The sequence below is a fragment of the Camelus bactrianus genome, chromosome 3, assembly GCF_048773025.1.
Source record: "Camelus bactrianus isolate YW-2024 breed Bactrian camel chromosome 3, ASM4877302v1, whole genome shotgun sequence".
NCBI classification, from domain to species: domain Eukaryota; kingdom Metazoa; phylum Chordata; class Mammalia; order Artiodactyla; family Camelidae; genus Camelus; species Camelus bactrianus.
In genome coordinates this window covers 97,331,721-97,353,590 of record NC_133541.1, presented here as the reverse complement: position 1 = coordinate 97,353,590, position 21,870 = coordinate 97,331,721, and the positions used below count along the sequence as shown (strand labels likewise).

Genomic DNA, 21,870 nt, shown 5'->3' with positions numbered 1-21,870 from the left:
GTAAATGAAAGACAGGTCCCAGTTGCTCTTGCAAAGTCTGCAGTCTAGGGGAGAGATACAAGTAAATTAAAAGAAATGGCTTTCAGGTGGAGAGGACTGTTGGAAAGAAACAGATGGGTTAGCATGACAGGGAATAAGTCATTTTCTTGGGTGTCACTGGGATTCTCACTTCTTGGGAGGAAGTGTTTCAGCTGCATCGTGATGACAAGGAGGAAGCCAACTAAGCCAGGGGCCAGGGAGTCTCCTGTCATGCAGGGGAAACCATCTGTGCATGGGCCCAGGGGTGGGGGCAGGCTGAGTGTGTTTGAGGAGTGGAGGCGGTGCTCCCGGAGCACACAGGGTGAGGGGACCATGGTGGGACGTGAGATTGCAGGGTTGGCGGAGTTCTCTTTGGGATTTGGACTTGGCTCCAAAGGTAATGGGCAGCCATTCAGGGGTTTTAAGCAGATGAGTCTGGCTGTTGGATGGAGACTAGATTTGACGTGAGACAGGAAGTGGACTAGGTGCAAGGCTAGTTGCAATAGTGCAGGTGAGCAGATCAATGATACCTGGAGTCGAGGGGAATGGAGAATTGGGATGTGATTTAAAGGCAGAACCTGTGGGAAAGCATGACGTGTTGAACAAAGGGAATGAGAGAAAGGAGGTGAAATTAAGGCTGACTCTTAGATTTCCACCTTGACCGTGAGGTGGGGGTGGTGCTATTTATTGATGACTCTTGGAAACCGATCGATGCGTTTGCCTTTTGTCCGCCTGCTGCCTTGCTTCCCCACCAGAGCTGAGCCGGTTCTAGCAGTGTCGGACTCTCTCCCAGACACCATTGTGGAGATGCACGCAGCTGTCTAGGTTCTGTTTGATCAAGTTTACAAAAATCTCTGCTCTCTTGAAAGTTGTTGTGCTGCTGGCTGGACATGCCTAATAATATTGAGAATGGAATTAAAAATAATATTTGCATCTGATGTTTATCAAGCCAGTGCTAAGGACTTCGTAGGCATGATATTAATTGATGCCTTGTAACAAAGCAGGAGTTAGGGGTAATGATTTCCATTTCACAGAAAAGGACACCAAGACTTGAGCTGATTTAACTAACTAACTAGCCCAAGGCTGCCAAACAAATAAATAGCATGGATTGAAATCTGTATTTCAAGAGCCTAAGCTCTTACCCACTAGCCAGAGGTGTTTCTCATGTTGCCAGTATTCCATCTTTTGGAAGAATTCTACTTTCCCCATCCTTTAGGAAGTGACAGCACATCATTAATCCACATTACTTGACAGGGATTTTCTGTGATGTCCCTCTAATCAGCCTGATTAATTTATGAAGGAGAGACAGTTATGCAAGAGTGACATCTCTCCTGATCTAAGTAGTTTCTTGTTGACACATGCAACATTAGTAAGCACGCTACAAATCAAAAAGTTGTAAGCCAGGTAGAGTAAATAATTTTTGTTGATGACTTGGTGGGATACTTTAAATTCATTTAAGCGGCATCATATGCAAAATTCCTAAGGATTAGAGAGACAGAATGATTTTCTCATTTAGCTAAAGCGTGCATTACCCTTCAGGTAAACATGGTAATGCCATCCTGAGGAAAAAAGGGTAAATAGCAGTAATGATCAGGAAATGATACACTGAACATCAGTAATTAGAAGCAGCTCTTGGGACTTCCCCAAGGAGGTAATAGTAAGATGCTCAGGCCTGGAATCCCTGTGTTGCCCTTTTTTACTGAGAGAGAGTAATCTCATGCCTTTAGCCTCACCACCTTGATTTTAGGAAATGCCCTCATCCCAAGTGGATGGTGATGTGAAAGCTCTCGTGAGCCTCATCATTGAAGGTACCAGATCAGGCACCGCTTTCCCTCTGTCAGGAGGCTGAGCAGTCACTTTGTGGGGCAGTGGGACCAGATCATCGTCTTTGAGTGTCAGTGGCCAAGCCCAAAGAAGTCACCCATGTCCACAGTGTCAGTTACCGAATTTAGGGCATGAAACTACAGAATGTCATCTGTTAGTTATGTGTTAAACCAACGTAATCATTAGCCTAAATGAAGTTTCATTAAGGGTGATGTACTCATTAGGCATAAACTGGCTTGAAAAAGCTTAACTATCATCATTTCTTAGAATAACTCCACCCTTGGCTAAGATGGTTGACTTTCACCCTTGTGCACGAAGCAATCAGCATTTAATTAGTTGAGCACTTGGTTTGTTGATTAGAGCACATCCAGGACGTGCATATGGATGACGTTCTGCAAGTCACGTGCTCACAGTTGCCGCCGCTTTTCTGAGATGGCTTGTCCAGCCAGTTTCAAAGGCTCACAATGAATATGGATGCTAGTGATTATTTACAGAATAACTCTTCTATTCCCATCCTTAGCCTTTACAAAGTTATTTTTGAGTTTACCGTGACCTGATTTTGCATTCCAGGGAAAGAATGCTTTGCTGTTATTTTCCTTTTCAGAATCTGAGCTCCTCAAACGAAGGAGACATCTCAGCCTGTGAACATCTCAGTCATGTGCAAATGGAGGAAATGATTTTTGAGCTCAAATAAAGCCTCCAAGTGCTGTTCAACACAATTTTTACTCATTGCTTCTCCCGGAGGCATTTATACATGCTGGAAACACCAAGAAATTGATATGTCATGTGCATTTGTGTATATATGTTCTTGTGTACATCTCTATCAGGAGGCATGAAATCAGGTCTCAAGTGGAGCTGCATACCGGCTTGTCGTGAGTTTTGGTCTGGCTTCTCTGGTTTGTCCTCTCGCATGATGCCGTCTGGTTTTCTGTTCTATTTCCAATACAAGAAGGACATTAAACACACATGCATATATGCAGTATATGCACATGACAAATGCTTTGTCCAGATTATGAATGAGCAGACAACTCTCCCTACTCCCACTCCTCCTTTTACTCATCATTTTACTTTCTCCTTTTCACCATTCTGTTACTCGCTTTTCGTCTGTTGGAACTGGAAGTCCCGAGGATTTGCTGTGGTAACAGGAGGCTGAGCTGTCATGAGAGACTGAGTCGTGAGCGTGGGATCAGGATTATTTGGAAATGATGGCATCCAATGATGCAGAGCTGTGTTCTGCTTATATGGTGGGCAGCACATTGTGCCTTGATGCCCAGAGCATCCGTGTGTGATGCCATGAGCATCTTCACTCCCCTGAGAAGCTGCCAGGCAGAGGACCAAGGTCTGGGCAACACATGGGGACCTTGACCGGGCTGAGGGTCTGCATGGCCTGCTCTGATGCAGTTTCAGTGTCTGTGTAAGTCACGTGGGTCTTCTTTTTTATTTCCCCTGCCGTGGAATGAAACTGACTCTATTAATAATACAGATTCTTTGGAGCTGCAGGACAGTTGATGTTATGAAATGATGAAGACAGAGAGACAGAATGTACCATTCACTGTAGTCTTTGTCCAAACTGGGATTAAGCAGCCTTTCTCATGGGTACAGAATTGCGTTTTCTTTTCCTTTTCATTTTTTCCAGGGGAAGCTTCTATTGCCTTATTTGTTCAAGTGAAGTGTGTACATGAGGTATTTTCAAATGTTAACATTGGGATTGGCACCAAGGCCTGGATTACATCCCAAATGTGGCATCTCTGGGACTCAGCTAATAAGGTTCTGTTTATATTAGCAAGGAGAATATTAAAATTCTCCCTAAAACAGCTTGAAACAATACAGTGGCTTTGTTTCTAAGGCATAACAGGAATGAAGCACATTATTAATTTAGGAACAGCTAGGTAGAGCTGTCTTCCTCCTTACTTAGAATTAAGCGATGAGAATGGGCGTTTGTGAAATTGACTGAGTGCTCTTCGGGGGATGCTTATTAAAATCCTAACCTCGTTCCAGAGTTTTGTAGTGGATTCATTATCAGCTATAATCTTATTAGGACTGTTTTGTTTGGTAATCACCATTCTATTCATGGTGCTCCTACATGTGCATCATGCCTTTCTGTTGGTCTAGGCCTTCTGGTCTCTTCTGTTCCCATGAGTTAATTCCTCTCCTTTTCTGTCAGTCACATCCCTCACTCGCTCTGTCACTCAGTATTGGGCATTGTCTTTACTGATGCCTTTTTTCTTACTGGGCCAACTTAAGAGGACAGTTGCTCCATGTCTACATTGTTCCTTTTAATTTTTTTTCCCCCAGGAAAACTATATTCTAAAGATGTTGGTGGAAAGCTTGTCCAGTGTATTGGGAAACAGAGCAGGCTTAACTCAACAGATCTGATTTCTATTCATAGTGTCATCATCTCAACCCCTCACTTCATATTAATGGTGTGATGAGCAGAGGCCTCCTTACAGAAATTCTGGTCTCAACCTAGAGAGGCTTTCTAACCACTCTAAGCCCCTGCTTGCTTGTTTATAAAAGAGGGATTCATAAACCCATCCATCTATGCATCCTTCCCTTCACTGAGTAGTTAGGTTACCTCTTGTGCGCCAACTTGTGTTCTGGTATGATATTCCTGCACGTACAGCAGTAAACAGACAAATGCCTGCCTTCATGAGCTTAGGTTCTGGCAAGGGAGACAGTCAAGAGTCAAGCTAAATAAGTAAAATCTACAATCTTTTAGTACAAGTACCAAGGAGGAAAAATAAGACCGGATGGAGATATAAAGTGGGGAGTTAATAACCTTATTTGTGTGTAGGGGTAGTTTGACGTTTTGGAAAGTCTCTGAGAAGGTGACAAAGAGCAAAGACCAGAAGGAGTGACAAGTCAGGTGAAAGGGTCACTGGGAAGAGGGAGCAGCAGTTACAAAGGCCCAAAGGAGCGAGTGAGCCTGGCTTATCAGAGGAATTGCAGGAACTTCTGGAGGAGAGGGAACAGAGAGGGGAGTGTCAGGAAATGAGAACGGAAGTGATGGGCCATGTAAAGGTAGGGAGGCTTTGACTTTACTCTGAAGGGGGTCAAAGGGCAGAAGAAGGGAGACCACTTAGGAGACTTGTTCTGACGTAGCCTCGGATGACGGTGGCTTGGACCAGGGTGGTGCTGGTGGGGACGTTAAGAGGAATTTGAATTCTGGCAGTGTTTTGGTGGATCTGCTGATGGTCTGTGATGGGGTGAGACTGTAGGAGGAGCTGGCTTGCCTTGGGAAGGTCAGGAGTTCCCTTTAGGACACATTAGAAGTTCAAATGTTGAATTGTTGGAGATACTGGTCTGACTATCAGGCAGGGACCCAAGTTGGACATGTGAAGGTTTGGGGCATCATCAGCCTATCTTGGTGTTGAGAACCATGATGTTGGGTGAGATTGCCCTGGGAGTGAATGTAGGCAGAAAAGCGAAGAGGTCTGATGAATAAGACTGATGACTCAGGTCCCCAACATTCAGAAGTTAGGAATATGAGGAAGAAGCATTAGAAGAGGCTGAGAAGAAATTTCTCAAGAGTGGGGGGAAACCGGGAGAGTGTGGAGCCCTGGAAGCCAAGCAGAGAAAGTATTCAAGGGAGAGGAGATCAACTGGGTTAAAGGTGGCTGGTGGGGCAAGTGAAATAAGGACTTAGGTCTGACAAGGTTTAAGTAGTGGCCACCGATAGCTGAGAGCCATCCTTGACATCATCAACCTTTGCTCAAGAAATTAGCTCTCTGGTTACTCAGGCAAACCAGCAGGCTCTTTCCTGACCAGCCTAGACCTTAGTAATATATACAGAACAAAACAAACCATGGCTTGGAAGAGAATTCATGAGGTGAGGTGCTGGGGCCTGAATGGTGTTAATGAAACCAAAGACACATGTCAGACTGACACACATTCTTCTGTAGCATGAGGTCTTCATACTAATGCCCAGGCTGGTCCTGTGATAGGTAACTGTCATCTGAAGGAAGGCAGCAGTGACTCACGTCCTCTGGGTCATAATGTGACAGGATCCACTGACTCAGGATCTGAGGAAGATGAGTCTCCCCTCTCCCTTAAAAGTTCAGTGTGAATGATGTAAAACTCAATGGACAGAACACTGGACTAGAATTCACAAGCCAAAAATAAACCATAGTCATTGGAAGGTCTTTGGCATGTGGTTACTGCAGCAGTACAAAAAGGATGATTTTACAGATGGTGCTGGGAGATTTTGCAAAATACTTTTAAGATAGGTTGTTCTCTCACATATACCACTAAAACACATTTAGTCAGATTGTTAAATATTTATTCGTAAGAGTTACGTAAAAAAATTAACATATAAAAGAGGAAGTCACGATTGAATTTGCATCTAATCTATGAACACTAGGTTTTAAAAGTAAAGCCAGAAGGTTTGAATACACTAAAATTAAAATATTATCTGTGTCAAAATAAAACACAAAACAAATTAAGAAAAATATCACCACATGTAAGTCAAAGAGATGATAGCCTTAATATACAAAAAGCACTTACACATTAATAAAAAATACTAAAACTTTACAAGATGGACAAACACATGAATACGAAATTTCATGGAAGAAATATATACAAATAATTAATATGAAAAAATGCTCAACTTCATTGGCATTCAAAGAAATATAAAATAAAAAGATGTAATCTTTCTTCTGTTGTTAGCCTATATTTTTAAAAAGACAATATTTTTCTCCTCTCTCCTTTTGATAGCTCTTTATCCAGCCCTTCAATATGTTAAGTACTGTGCTAGGCACCATATACATTCTGGAAAGCAATTCATCATACACCGAGAATTAAAAATAAATAAATAACCATTTGCTCTGTTAAACAGTAATTCATCCTTTAACAGTCTGTCCTAAAAAAAAAATTTGAAATGAAGACAAAGGCATATGTAGAAATGACATTTATTGCAGCATTACTTATAACACCAACATTTGGTAAAAAGTTACGATGAATTAATTCTGGTACTACCATCTGATGGAGTACTATGGAACGTTTAACATCATATTCTCAATAATTAGGACCTAAGAAAAGTGAAAACATTGGCACACAGCAAGGTTTATATTGTATGACCCCAATTTTGTAAAATTTAAATATTGATGTGATTATTAGAAAAAACACCAAAATGTGAAAATGCTTATTTATGATTGGTGGCATTTCCAATTATCTTACCTTCCCTTTTTTTTTTTTTTGTATATATGTCTTTCTGACTTACAGTCTCAATAATAGCAGTGATGATGATGATTGAAATAATGTTTACTGAGTCTTTACAACGCGTCAGGTGCTGGATCAAGAACGTCACATAGATTATCTCATTTAATGGCTACAACTAGGCTGTAAACTGGGACATGTTATCATCTCTGTTTTTACGGATGTGGAGACCGAACTCTGGGAAGTTAAGCAGCTTGCCCAGAGCTAAACAGCTGTTAGGAACTGGTGCTGGGCTTGCATCCACTTAGTGGGTCCTCATCTCCTGTGGATTGCCTCTCAATGAAAATGCTTTACTGTGATAATCAGAAAAGAAGAGTTGTACAAATCATCTCTTAAAAGAATACAATGTGTTCCCAGATTTTATTTTTAAGCTCGTCTATTTTTGTAGAGAAGTAGTATCAGAATTTTTCTCTTATAGTGGAAACTGGAATTTGAGTATCTGCTCTCTGCCCAGCATGCCACATGCATTATCTTATTTAATCCTCTGAATGTCCTTGGACGGGAGATGTTATGATACGTATCCTGACTTTATGCATGAGAAGACTGACCCGGAGCGGCACAGTGCCTTGTCCATGGTCACAAAGCTTGTGCAGAGCAGAGCTGGGACTCTGAGTAATTCTATTTCCTTTCTAAGCAGATACCCTCATATGACATCCCCCTGGGGTAGCATGGTTTTCCTGTGGGTGTTTGCTGAGCAATATCTTTTTAGTGGAGCGACATCAGCAGACATCAGCAGTTTGCTCAGGGCAAGTCTCTCATTCTGATGCCTGGTGACCCTGAAAATGCCAGCATCTACAGGGTCCAGAGTAGGTTTTGGTTGTGTGATTGGAGAGATTCATGCCTATGTGGGTTCCGAGGGCTTTGCAGCATCAATGAGCTTCCCAGAGTGGTCTAAAGGGCCTGAGATCCTGACTGTGTTGTCCAGATGACGGTGATGGTCCTCTCAGGGGTATCTTGCGCAAAACATTCTCTTGAGGTCCTAGAGCAACTTGAGTCATACTCCTCGCCTGGGTCCGCCAGCTTCCTGTGTTATTTTCAGCACTGGAGGTCAGTTTGCATGAAGCTGGTTGTGGGTCATCTCATGAACTAGACCAACTTTTGCAAGCCCCTGGAGGCCAAGATTCCTTAACTCAGCAGGTACACACCAAACTCATAGTGCATGTGGGACACCCTGTTGAGTTTTGGCCATGCAGTGATGACAGAAACAAGCATGGCTCTTGCTCTCCTGGAGCTTATAGTTAAGGGAGGAGACATAGTAATCAAATGATCATGTAGGTAAATGTAGTGTTTAAACAGTGATGAGTGTCAGCTATATACACAGTGCTCTGGAAGGTTATTAAAGGAAGATTTGACATATTTAGAGATGAGCCTGGGAGGCCTCCCTGTGAATGTTGCTTTGGAGCTGAAACTTGAAGGAGCTGAATCAGTAAAGTGGCAAGGAAAAGCATTGCAGCTACAAGGAATAGCATGTTGAAATGTCCTCTCATGGAAGGTGGTGGGATAAGTAAGAGAGTTTGGAAGAAGGCCAGAGTACAGAGAGCAAGGGGAAGGGGTAGGAGATGAGGAGGAGGGACTGGCTGGGGCTAGGCACACAGGGCCAGGCAGAGCATCTTAAGGAGTGTGGTCCTTATCCTATCAGCAATGGGAGCCCACTGGAAGCTTTTCCAGTGGGTGTGGAGGGTTGGATGACATATTTACAGTTTGAAAAAGCACCCACTGGCTGCCAGGTGGAAGATGCATTTGACAAGGAGGGCTGTGGTTTGGTGTCTGTCATTTGGAGGTTGTTGTCAGAGATCAGCCTGCGGTTGGGCTGGGAGGGAGTTCCCCAGGGAGATGGACTTAGTGTAGGGGAGAGAGCAGGGGCCACTGAGGCTGTGATTGATGAAATAATGGGTAGTAAAGGAGAGTTTCTGAGGCTCCAATTTCTTGGTATCCTTTACAACTTTTGTCATTATTCTGGGCACACAGTAAATGTTAATTCAGTTGACTCAGGGACACTTGAGTGGCCTGAAAGAGTAGTTCTCTTTCTTCAGTAGCTTTTCTCACTTCCTCAGGGTAGGGCATCTTAGTTACCTTAACTCCCAACCCCTCTTCAGATGCCGATCTTAGGTCTGTGTTATCACCTGGGCTTCTGATCAACCAGCTGTAGATTTGTGGTTCCTAGCACCCCCAACTTGGGTTCATTTAATTTGCTAGAGCAACTGACAAAAGTCAGAGAAACATTTTGCTTACTAGATTACCAGTTTATTATACAAGGATATAAGTCAGGAACAACCAGGTGGAAGAGAAGCATAGGACGAGGTGTGGGGCAAGTGGGAAGAATGTCCATGCTTTCTCCAAAAGCACCACTCTCCCTGCTTCTTCCTGGGTTCACCCACCTGGAAATTCTCCAAACCACATCCTTTTGGATTTTTAATGGAAGTTTCATTACATACTCATGATAGATTAAATCATTGACCATGGGTGACTGAACCTTGTTCCATTTTGGGAAACAAACGTTTGTGTAAAATTCCTTCATCTGCATTGTTGGGAACACATAGATTTTGTGTTTGGGAAACAAGCCTATTTTCATGTCCTGAAGGGCCTTCACTCAATATAGCCCTTAGAGTGCATAGCCCCTACCCTCTCCCCTCCGTGGAGCCACCATCCTTAGGTCTTTTCCAAAAGTCACCCCATTAATATAACAAAAGACGCCTATGTTGCTCTCATTACTTAGGAAATTCCAATGGTTTTAGGAGCTTTGTGCTAGAAATGGAGTTGAAGACCATACTTACTATAAATCACAGTATACATGGTGGTACATGTGATTCTGCAAATTCGCTACCATCCACAGTGCTGACATCTGTGTCCCTGGCGTGGAGGAGTGTATACCAGCTGTCTCTGGAGGGATGTTACCTTGCAGCATCCAACCAACATGTACTCAGAACTCTTTTCTTATTTCCAAGTATAGAGGGTAGTGAACCTGGCTGAGCTGAGGCACCTTCCTTGGAGCGGACAGTTTGGGTGATGTCTGATGTAAAGTGCACACATCTGGAAATGTGGGCCACCCCCATGTCATGTCATACCCACTAGCAGCTGTCCAGTCTGAAGGCTGACCTGCTGGAGCCTGTGGCCACATCAAGCAGCCCTCATTCCTGGATCCCAGCCTTCATCCATTGCCCTGGCTCCCACATCTTTTCTGCCTCCTGCCTCGTGGGGATGATAGTGACGTTTGAGCTGCATCTCAGCTAATTCCACAGTCACCTGTGTGCTTTGTTAAGATACTTTTTTAAAAACTTGATATTAGGCAAAACCAGAGCTCTGCAAAGTTACCTTTTAAAATATCTGTGAATTTCAGGTAAATTGCTAATTGCCTATATCAGGGCAGGTTGGCAGGGTGGTACCTGTAGAGAGTGCCTTCCCTGGAATCCATGCAACTATGTGGGCAGAGAATCATTACAGTCAGAAAGTTATAGTTAAAACTCAGAGCAGGGGATATCGGAAAGCTGTGCACAGGCGGTGGGTATGCTTTCAGTGAAGGGGAAAGGAAAGGAGAGGCCAGATCAGCTTACTCACTTCAGTTTTTTAAGAGGGTCATTTTACATCGTTAGAGTGAGAAGAAAACAAAAGGAGTGATGGATGACGCCTCTGCTGCATGGTGAATTTAATCACGGGCTGCTGCCAGGCTGTTCTGTCTTCCTAATTCACATGTTGGACATGGAGGGAGCCAGAATCATGTTGGGGAGAGGCCGCTCTTAGAACTTTGTTTTCATTATGGTTAAACCTGTCGACCCTGACCAGACAGGACTGGGGCCCTTATGCTACCGTACGCAGTGTCGGCATCCTTTCCAGAAGTCTTTGACCAAAAATGGGACTGTAGCTGCTGGCCCAAAAAGTGGTGTTTATGGAGGGGTCAGAGGGAGTCTTTCTGCTGAGTCCTCGTTTTCCTCTGGACCTGGATGGATAGTGATCAGAAGGGGCTCTTCAGTAGAGGGGTGAGAGCTACCTTCCTGGAGGGAAGTCAAGTGGGGCTTGATGGAGGGAGCAGGCATCTGAGATGGGAGCCAGGAGGGAGCCGGGAGGAAGACTTGGCTCTGCTCTGTGAAATCCTGGAGGGCAGGGCCTTCCGGATGTCTCCCTCTGCCCAGCGCAGGGTGGCCCAGGGCTGAGTCTGGGGAAAGTGAAGATTTGTTGCCCCCATATACTCCTCCGCCCTCATCTCTGCATGGCCACCTGCCCCTCTCTGTTCTGACAAGACTGAATCACTGCAGTTCCACTGACAGGCCTGGCTCCTTGTCCCTTGGACATGCTGTTCCCTCTGCCTGAAATACTCTTCCACCCCCTTGGTCTGAGTAACACTCTGTGGTCCTTCGTGTCTCAGCTTCCCTTGGGCAGCCCTCCCGGCTCCAATGTGGACTCCCCTAGACACACTGTGACCCCCTGTGCTGTCACCCTCCTCACACAGTTTCTTGGTTGCCTGCTCACTTGTCTATCTGTCCCCTGTGCCCCTTGAGAGCTGGGCACAGTGCCAGACATAGTCAATACTTACTGCCTTATTTAACGAATGAATGACCAAGGCTCTTCAATATTGCTTCTCTCCCTTTGGCGATGAAAAAAGGTGATTGATTCTAAAGCGTGTGGGACAAGAGGTTGCTCTTGCGTCCATCTCTTTTTCCATCTATGGGTGATACTGTACAGAGTGGCTAGTCCAGGCTGTACCCCTGCTTCTATGCATACTCAGACTGAAACAGGCACATTGGTGTATCGGGTACACAAAAACCAAGACCTCGGGCAGCTTGTGAATTAAGTGAGCAATTAAACATTTCCCCATTCAGCCTAACAGAGTAGGGTATACATTTTTTGGGAGGGGTGTGGAGGAGGAGGTTTGGCAGGGGAGCCTCAGACGTGCCCACAGGAAAGGAGAGCAGACACAGGGCCGTTTGGGGCTGAGGTAGCCTGGTAGGTTATCTACACGATCGCAATGTCATCTCTCATCCATTCTCATTTCCACACTATTAAATCTGCCTTTTCTAACATATCCTTAAAGGGGAAATAAATTACCAGTACATATAGCCCACCATGTTATTACCGCTAATGTAACTTCTCAGGGGCAGCCAGGCGCCGTTCATATTTCATAGTCCTTGGCACCCCCAAAGCTATACTGAGCTATCAAGTATTCATGGACACCATCCAGACCTCCTATTTTTCTCTGCTGGTTGTACCCAAAGGTTTGAGGGCAGAATTAAGTGCTGGCTGCTTTACTACAGGGGGCTTCAGCTCTGTTCTTCTCATCCTTTTCTTAATTGGGTTATTTCATCAAAGGCAGGTTCCAAGCATGGCTTATAAAAGAATTCTTGTGATATTCTCTGCTGACGGCCCATTATAGGTATGTCTCACTTCATTTGCTAGAGAATGGTGCTGGGGGTGGTTGGTTCTGGGTCAGTCCCTGGGTTGACCAGATGTTTCTCCTCCAATGCTTTCTGCTTTGTCTAGTGTTTCCACCGCCTACTTTAACTGGGAAACTGGACATCTGAATATCTCCTCTCCATCCATCAACCTCCACCTAGCCAAAGCATCCCATCAATACCCAAAGCCTATTTATTGGGTCACCTCCAGGATGTACGCTGAGTCTGTCCACGTTACATCATCTCTACTGCCTCCCCTCTCTCCCACCATCTCTTATCTGGACTATTGTGGTAACCTCCTGGTTGGCCCATCTGCTTCTTGTCTTGCTCTGTCCAGTCCATTTGCCCCAGAGCCATCCCAGTGACACTGTCTTTTTTTTTATAACTAGTATATTTTAAAATGTACATCTCTACCTGCCAACCAGCCTTAACATAGCTATGTCAGTTTCATATCATTTACTTAAAGAAAAAGATCATAGATTTGTTAGTGAAGACCCCAGGAGGATCTTCCCAGATACCATTTCCTTCTTTCCTCCTGAGAGGTAACGACAATCCTGAATTTCTCACTGTATGCTTTCTGTTGTATGTGTATATATTTTACTGTGGATGTATCCGTAAGTGGACATATATACTATCATTTTGTATGTTCTAAACTTCACGTTATGGTATCATACTGTGCTTTTTCATCTCAACATTTTCTGAGGTTTATCCATGTTGATTCATGTCGTTCTAACTCATTCACTTTAGCTGCTGGGTGGTAGTCTGTTGTGTACACGGTTTATTTGCCCATCCTTCTGTTGATGGGTATTGAGTCATCTTTCTAAAGTATACATCAGATTGCATTTCTTCCTTGCTGAAACACTTTGGTCCCTGAGAGGCGGCTGTCCCATGTCATGTGGCCTCAGTTGTGCCCAGGCTAGTGACTGCACAGCCCAACACAAGCAGACACCAAGAGGGGAGGCAGCCTTGGGAGTGGGAGAAATCCTCTAATTTAGGCTAACTCTAGACTTCTCTTTATTCTCGCCTGGCAGTGGCTGCTCTTGGTGGGTAAATAACAGATCACATTGGACTAGGGTGCCCTGGACTTGAGGTCTAGAGAGCTCTGTATTCTTCTGATAGGCTTTCACACACACCAGGCTCTCCTGCAAGAGAGTAGGAGAGTCCCTCCACGCAGGATGCAGCCCTGGGAAGGAGGTTCTCTGAGCTTGTTTTGTATTCTCTACTCTCTTTTTGATCCCCCCTTTCCTATATCTCTTTCATGAAGACTGGTGATGAGTTTGTTGCATACAGATATGGGGAATTTTCTGGAGCCAAGCATCTCAGCTTTAATTAAGACTTATGGACTTTAGGGACTGCTCCCCTCAGAATACTCTGCTCCCTACTATCTACAGTGACTTTGTCTGAAGGCAGTAAGGCCCAGTCAGTGGTGTGAGTGAGCCCATTTTCCATAATGAAAAGGCAGCTCCAAGCCCATTCCACCTTGGGGGCCATTGATACTGTGTGGAGACTGGAGGGTTATGGTTGACCTACTGATACTAAAAGTCAGGTTCTACAGTCCTTGAAAAGGAGATTTGTGATTCATGCAAGGGTTTTGAACCACCAGATGAAACCTAGCTTATTTTAAACCAAGGCTTATATGTCCAAAATATAAGTAGCTCTAACTTCTCAGCCTAGGCCCCCAATAGGTGTGGTGTCACGGAGTTCACGGTCAGAGTTCCCATCACATAGTGGCCCTTATTTGGACACAAGTGGATACGAGATTCTGTAGTTTGCTTAGTGAGGATTATAGTAAAAAAGGACAGAGGAAAAGGAATGTCACAGGAACTAAGGGCTTACTATATGCTTAATAAGACACGTGGTAACTTATTTCTTCTTACAACCCACTTTTGGGATGTTTAATGTTTTTCATTTATGGAAATGGAAGCACTCGAAGAGGTTAAATAACTTGCTCAAGGTCACGTAGCCAGGAAGAGTTGGAGTCTTGCTTCTGTGGCTCCCAGGTCCTGGCCCTCTGCAACTCCTAAGGGGGAAGATAAAACAGAAGAACTCAGAGAGACAAGGATTAAAAAACACCGTGGAACATTCTATCCTTAGGTGCAAAGAGAGGACACAGACAGAAAGTCCTTTCAAAGCTCCCTTCTTGTCCTGGGCAGGCGTGCTTCTTCTGGCTCTGCATCAGGTGAACCCTACAATGAGTTCTTGATTTGCTCAGAAAATATGCCTGGGGCTGTATCCATTGCCAGAGGCTGGACCAAGGCCTGAGTAGACAGGGCAGGACCAGACACCAGCCTCTCCCAGCTGTGCCCTAGATATCATGGAGGATGGGGGAGGAAGACCACAGACTCTTCCTCTGGAGTCCCCAAGGAGGGGAACGGTTGGTCATTCTTTCCTGGGCTGTAACATGTGACCTGAAGGATGGTAGACAGTGGAAGAAGCATTTCAGGCATGGGATAACCATATAAGAAAGGTCTCCAAGTCTTGGAAGCAGAGTATGGTCATAAAAATGATGCTCAAGTGTGGCTAGAGCAAGGAGCAAGTTGGGGATAGATGTGAGATGGGATGGATGGGGCCGTGTTATGTGGACCCTAGACACCATAATGAGAATATCTAAAAGGCCAGTAGCTTCCATCCTTTCTTCTACGGTGACTGCCCGACCTAGGTTGTCCTGTGGACTTGCCTGGGGTGATGCTCACCTTATGGGACTGTATTTCTTCCCCTTAAGATTGCAACTAAGTGAGAGTGCTGTCCTCACTAGACAGCATTGTATCTGTTCTACTGTACAGGAAGGTAATGGTCCCTCAAAACTCCTGCTCTTGGGCCGTAATTGTTTTCCCTAATACAGGCTCACTAATTACTTGGGATACCTCATAATGGGTCAACCTCTCCCACCAGCACTGGTAGCTCTGTTGAGGGCATCTGGAAGGGGAGTCCCTGAAGATTGTTAATATGAAGAGATGTGAATGTCTTTTTCAGTCTCCTTTCCAGACCCCTGCAGAGCTCCATATAGATTCCTGTTTTTAATATATTGAATTTTAACGATTCACCTAGAATCCACTGCCACCATGAAGATATCCATAGTGAGAGTGTTTTTTGGTTCAGAGTACCCAGTACACACTAGGCGCTCAATGAGTGTGTGAATTATAGATAGGTAATCATGGCACTTCGGAAGGTGGGTCCAAGGGAGATTGAGTTTGAACCCAGCAATATCTCAATAAGGAGGTAGTTGCTGTAGATCAGATGAGAAACTGTGATGGGTTGGTGAGGAAGGGGAGAGATAACTCTGGGGGTCCCAGAGGGTAGAGAGAAGGGTGAGTTTGGATGTGGAGAGTAGAGAGAGGAAGGAGTTGGAGATGATGAAGTCTCTGTAGTTACAGGATGACTAGAAAGGAACACAGAAAGAAGAGATGGTTTGGGAAGAAAAGGGATGAGCTAAGTGTAGGGCCTGGGTCACTCTCATAATGCCTGTGGATCATCCTTGGGACAAGGACCGGCAGGCCACTGGATAAAAAGCAGGAGGCGTGCTTACAGGGGTCCAAGGAGGTGCCAGAAAGGCAGGAAGTTGACTGGGATGGGCAGAGCCAGAATGCCATGGAAACCATAGGGAGAGATGCATTCAGGAATGAAAATGTGGACAGGGGACCAGAGGGAGCTGTGAGCCAAGCCAGGTAAGGATGCAGATGTGGCCTTTGGAGTTAGGGGCCTGGAGGTCGTTGGTCCCCTGGTAAGAGCCGTGTCTGTGGAGTGAAATGATAGAGAAGGACAGCTGGGTGGGATCTCAGGCATCTACACCAATGGAATGAGATCAGATGCAGAAGAGAACATGTCCACTGCCTCATCTGTCCCCATGCTGGACACCTGAGGATTCTGGGATGATGCAGGGAACATGGGGAACACTTACTCACAGGCTGGGGCTCTGGCCGGCCCCATGTGTGTTTTGCCCTTGTTTAAGCTGGACCCAGTGATGAGCCTTGATGAAGTTTACAGCAGTAATTACCCCCTTCTAACCCCCAAGCTTCTGTCCCTTCCCTGTTGTCTTGTGGGACTAGAGGAAAGTTACCAATGTTAGCTAGTCCAGTTTGGTCCAGGGTTTTGAAGGCGTCTTCCTGGAGTGAAATTGAGTCCTTCAGGACAGTGTTGGTGACAACAGGTGCCATCCAAACAGCTGTAGCTCTAGTATGTAGCTGTTCCCCCCAGAGGATCTTCTGCCTGGATGGAAGGTTCTGCCTTGGTTACCAGTCTGTATGGTCATCAGTGTTACTGCTTCAGACTCTGTCTAGAAGGTTGGTTGTGAAAGGTACGCAAGAGGAAAGCACTGAACACGGGTGTGGGGCCAGCGTTGTTTTGTGAAGATGGGGGCGACCCGTCCCGTTCCGCTGTCCCACACGCACATCCTGACTTGGGGAGGCTCCGTGCCTGTGGGGACAGAGACTCGTTGGATCCCCAGTCACCTTTGTCCTGCGGTGCAGATAAATTTGGTCTCAAAGGGAATTGGCTTCCACATGCTGCCATCCCCACTTCTGCCCCTTAAGAAGACTTCATTTCTCATCACTTATCGGGCTGGAACACTGTATTTTGTTACTGCCTGTCTTGTAGCAATACCACATTCATTTTGTTTTCAATTACTGGGCTGTACCTTGAAAGGCCTTATCTGGCGGAGACACAGCTTGCATCTTCCCTGCGCGGCGTCGCTCTGTGGTCCTGCAGGAGCCTCCTTAGATGCCGGGCTGGCTCACATCTATTTTCTGCCCCCTTAGTGAGTTGGCCTCCTCTGGGCACCCTGGCACCGCTGTACTCCATCACCTAATCACACAGCAAGCCCCCCTGCATTCACCTCATTCCTCTCTGAATGACTTTATTTATTTCTTTATTTTATTAAGACATAAGGAGCCTCAGAGGGCGCTGGGTTGAAAAGGCGATTGCTGCGAAACTGTCAGGTATTGAAGTCATACAAGTGTAGCTATTTGTCTGCTTCTATTTCCTGAATTAAAAAGAGAAACTCAACAAATTAAAATAATTGCTAGGACTCTTTCGGTGCTAGAGCCGGCGCCATCTGCTTGATAAATTTCTGGGTCCTGCTGTGGCTCAGGGTCCACAGGTTTCTTCCCAGGGGCAGCTGTGCGGTGGAGGGGGCAGCCAGTGGCTGTCGCCAGGTGGTAGGGGCTTCAGAAAAGGTAGCCTTAGCACTGGAGCAAGTCAGTTTGAAATGGAGTGGAATCTTTGTAGTGCCTCCAAAGCAAAAAGCCAAACGTGAAAATACCCCTGGCTACCCAGGGCCCAGGGCAGGCACTGTCTCTTCTGCTTCAGTCTTGATGTTTCTTCTCTTCCCTCCCTCTCCCGACTGAGGCTTTCCATTTCCTCCTTGTCCTGCCTTGATGTCGCCCCACCCCCTCCCTTGTTGGGTCCTTTCCTTCATCCTGTCTATGCCATCTGCTCTGCTGGTTGCCGGGGATACAACAGTCCATAAGACAAACACAAAACAGAATAATCGCAAGCAGGGTGAGGGAACATGCCGGTTACGGTGAGAGAGAATGACAGGGACAGGGACAGTGACGTGGTGGTCCAGGGTGGGCTCTCTGAGACGGAGCTGTTGAAGATGAGGCCGGGGATGCGGGGGCACAGGTGCGAGACTGTCCTGAGGGAAGGGCTCTCAGAGGGAGCAGCACTCCCAAGGCCTCCAAGCAGGGCAGACCTTGGATGCTTCTCAGAACTGAAGAGGGGCACTGAGGTTGAGGCAGACAGGGGGTAGGGAGGGAGGGGTGCTGGAGGAGAGGTTGGAGGGATGCTGGCGCCCACGTGCCTACTTCTTGGTTCTCAGGGAGAAGTTCATTGTCCTGGTGGTGTTGGTCTTCCGTGCTCATGCCCCGGAGCTGGCTGCCGGGTTTTGAGTGGCTGTCCTAATGTTCTTTGCCCTGGGCTGTGAGGGGCAAGAGAGCTCTTGTTTGATTTCATGTATGGACATGGTGTTGATTTTATTTGAAAGGCTACACAGCTCCAGCCTGGGGAGGCCTTCACCTTCTCCCAAAATGACATGAGTGTGAGCCATGGTGGGTGGCAGGTGCCAGGAGATGATGGGACATCCTGGGCAAGGAAGGGGACAGATGTCTGGTCAGGAGTAACTCATGTGGGTTCCTCAAAAGACTAGGAATAGACTTACCATATGACCCAGGAATCCCACTCCTGGGCTTGTATCCAGAAGGAAATCTACTTCAGGATGACACCTGCACCCCAGTGTTCATAGCAGCACTATTTACAATAGCCAAAACATGGAAACAGCCTAAATGTCCATCAACAGGTGGCTGGATAAAGAAGATGTGGTATATTTATACAATGGAATACTACTCAGCCATAAAAACTGACAACAAAATGCCATTTGCAGCAACATGGATGCTCCTGGAGAATGTCATTCTAAGTGAAGTAAGCCAGAAAGAGAAAGAAAAATACCATATGAGATCGCTCATATGTGGAATCTAAAAAACAAAAACAAAAACAAACAAACAAACAAACAAAAACAAAGCATAAATACGGGACAGAAATAGACTCACAGACAGAGAATACAGACTTGTGGTTGCCAGGGGGGTGGAGGGTGGGAAGGGATAGACTGGGATTTCAAAATTGTAGAATAGATAAACAAGATTACACTGTATAGCACAGGGAAATATACACAAAATGTTATGATAACTCACAGAGAAAAAAATGTGACAATGAGTGTGTATATGTCCATGAATGATTGAAAAATTGTGCTGAACACTAGAATTTGACACAACATTGTAAAATGATTATAAATCAATAAAAAATGTTTAAAAAAAAAAAAAAAGGAGTAACTCATGTGGGGCCAAGAAAGAGAAGGGCTTTGTGTAGCTGTGTGCTGGGGTCAATTTAGGGGAGCGGCTTGACTGCTCCTGGATCAGCCTGGTGCTGGCCTCAGCAGCTTCCTTTGGCTCTGGATATCTGAGTCACATCTACCCAGGAGCTTATTCTACTAGCCTCTTAAACACAGCTGTGTACCCTCAGGAGAAAGCTCAACCCCAAAAGCTCCTTGGAGAATGCCTACTTTGCATAGTAATTAAGGAAAGCAAAGCTATGTTTTAAAACTTGGATAAAGTTTGTTCCAGTCCTGGGGAACCCTCCTTCTGTTGACAGTCACGGGGCTAAATCCTAAGGCTACACCACTATCCTACAGTGAGGATGACGGTCGTGATGGCAGATAAGCGTTTGGTAAGTGCCCGGTGTCATCCACTGTGTGAAGTGCGTTATGTGGGTTTTTTTCTCTATAATTTTCATAGCTCGATGTTATAAGTAAGAATAGCTCTAGCACAGAGAGGGCAAGTGTGACCTGCTCAGAGTCACCTACCGGGGAAATAGCGGAGCTGGGAATTCCATCCAGGCAGTGTGACTTCCAGCCTGCCTGTGAGGACAGGGGTTCTGATTTGCTGAGTTACTTGTCCTTGGCCACACAGCCAGCAAGAGCTGGAGGCTGAATGTAAACACGTCTTTTCACTTGGAGTCTAAGCCCCTTCCAGCCTTCCCCAGACCACCTGCAGTCCCCTCAGGTTCTTGGGGTCTCTGTGTCCCAGAGCAGTGGTCCAGGGTCTCATCCGTAGACCAGCGCCAAACAGGCTGCCGAAGAGTCGCCTGGAGAGTTGCCACCCATATTCTGGTTTCAGGAGGTGAGATCTAGGAATCCATAGTTGGTCATGCAGTTGCGTTTAGAGTGCTGACACAGATACTTACACAGAGTAATGGTTTGCAGGCCAGGATGTCTTCCCTCTCCCTTTTACTGACTGTATCGCAGGATTGGCCAGTCCACCACTTGCATCCCCAGGCAGGTCACTGCCTCACCAGGTGTCTTATTTATTTTTTTTTATCCATAGTCTCTGTACATATTGAGAACTTTGTAGAATATTTGTGGGAATAAGGGATGTGTGAAAGGGATATGTTTATATAATGAAATGTCAGGTATTTACACAGAGAGTTACCTGTTATTTCCTGGTTGAGACTCTGGGGTTCTCATGCCCTTCATACTGAGAACAAGTGCTGGTACTTTGTACCTAAATAATACACTAGGGATTCGTTCTGAAATTGTGGGAGTGGCTGTCCACTAAGTGTTCATACTTCTGCACCTAGTCTCCCTGGAAAGTGTTGAAGTGGGACTAGAAGGTGTTTGGCCAGGGCATATGGGTCTAGGGAAAAGGCATCCAGAGCTGAGGAACTTTGCCTGATGGTCTTTTTGGACCATGAGCTCTGGGATTCTTGACAGAGCCCCTGCAACAGTCCAGTATCCCTGCACTGGCTAGAGGGATGGTTTGTGCCATCTCTGCTCTCAAAGACTTGACCATCTGGTAGGAAAGACAAAGAAAGAGAAATGTTGGTGCAGAGGTTAAGTTGAACAGGGAGATCATTTAGACAAGGGCTCCAAAATCCAGTCTGGAGTGTTGGGTGAAGGCAGGTTGTGTCTCTGCAACTTCAGCAAGTTAACCTCTCTGGTCTCCCTCATGGTGAAGTAGGGAGTACATACAGTGTACATACAGTGGACACTGACAAGTATTTGCTGAAAACCGTGCAGGAAACTTCCCAGAGAAGGAGATGTGTGAGTTGCATTTGGAAAAACAAATAAAATTTAGCCAGGAGAAGAGGAGCCCTACAGGAGGGAACTATAAGAGCCAAAGCATGGAGGGGGTTGTGTGTGTTACAGGAAGGAAGCTGCAAGCGGTTCATTATTAGGGGCATTGAGTTTTAGGTGGCAAGGAGCCACGGGTGGCAAGGGCTGGAGAGGTGTGCCCCACAGAGCATTTTAAACTTTGTTACAGAATTGATGGTGTCTTCTGAAAGATGGTAAGTAAAGAAGGGGCACAACTGAGCTTTACATATGGTCTGTAAACAGAGGGGGACTCTGAACTCTGTGCACTGATCAAACTGAATTTCTTCCTAAGAACCTGCTGCTGCAGAATTACTTGCAGATTACTGTCCTTGTGTCCCTTTTGGCCAACAGTGAAGGTCTGGCGGATGAGTTCCTGGGGGACTGGAGCACGGGTGTTGCCGGAGAATAAGTTCGTGCCTCGCTCAGGAAAGAATTCAAGAGCAAGGCATAGTAAAGTGAAACCAAGTTTATTTCAAGAGATACACACTCCATAGACAGAGTGCAGTCCGTCTCGCTTAGAAGGGAGAGAGGCTGAGGAGATACACACTCCACAGGCAGAAGCGGGGTGTTTAAATTAAAAGTAGATACACACTCCATAGACAGAGTGTAGACTATCTCAGAAGGCAAGAGAGAGCGACCATGAGGTTTGGAGTTGTTAGTTTTTGTGGGCTCGGTAATTTCGAATGCTAACAAGTAGAAGGATTATTCCGACTATTTGGGTGGGGAGGGGGTGAGGATTTCGAGATTAGGCCCTGCCATTTTTGGACCTTTTATGGTCAGCCTAGGAGCTGT

At 45.7% G+C, this 21,870-nt stretch overlaps 1 protein-coding gene across 2 annotated transcripts in view; it reads left to right on the top strand.

Moving 5' to 3' along the window:
- SPOCK1 (SPARC (osteonectin), cwcv and kazal like domains proteoglycan 1) overlaps positions 1-21,870 on the top strand; it is a 470,868-nt gene that overhangs the window by 270,437 nt on the left and 178,561 nt on the right. Inside the window, exon 1 of one of the 2 annotated variants that reach the window (XM_074360729.1) lies at positions 3,163-3,256. The exons of the other annotated variant lie outside the window; for it this stretch is intronic. Coding sequence (XP_074216830.1) covers positions 3,238-3,256 — 19 coding nt within the window. The 5' untranslated portion in view covers positions 3,163-3,237. Of the gene's footprint in view, positions 1-3,162; positions 3,257-21,870 lie in introns of those variants that run through there. 2 annotated transcript variants of the gene reach the window in all.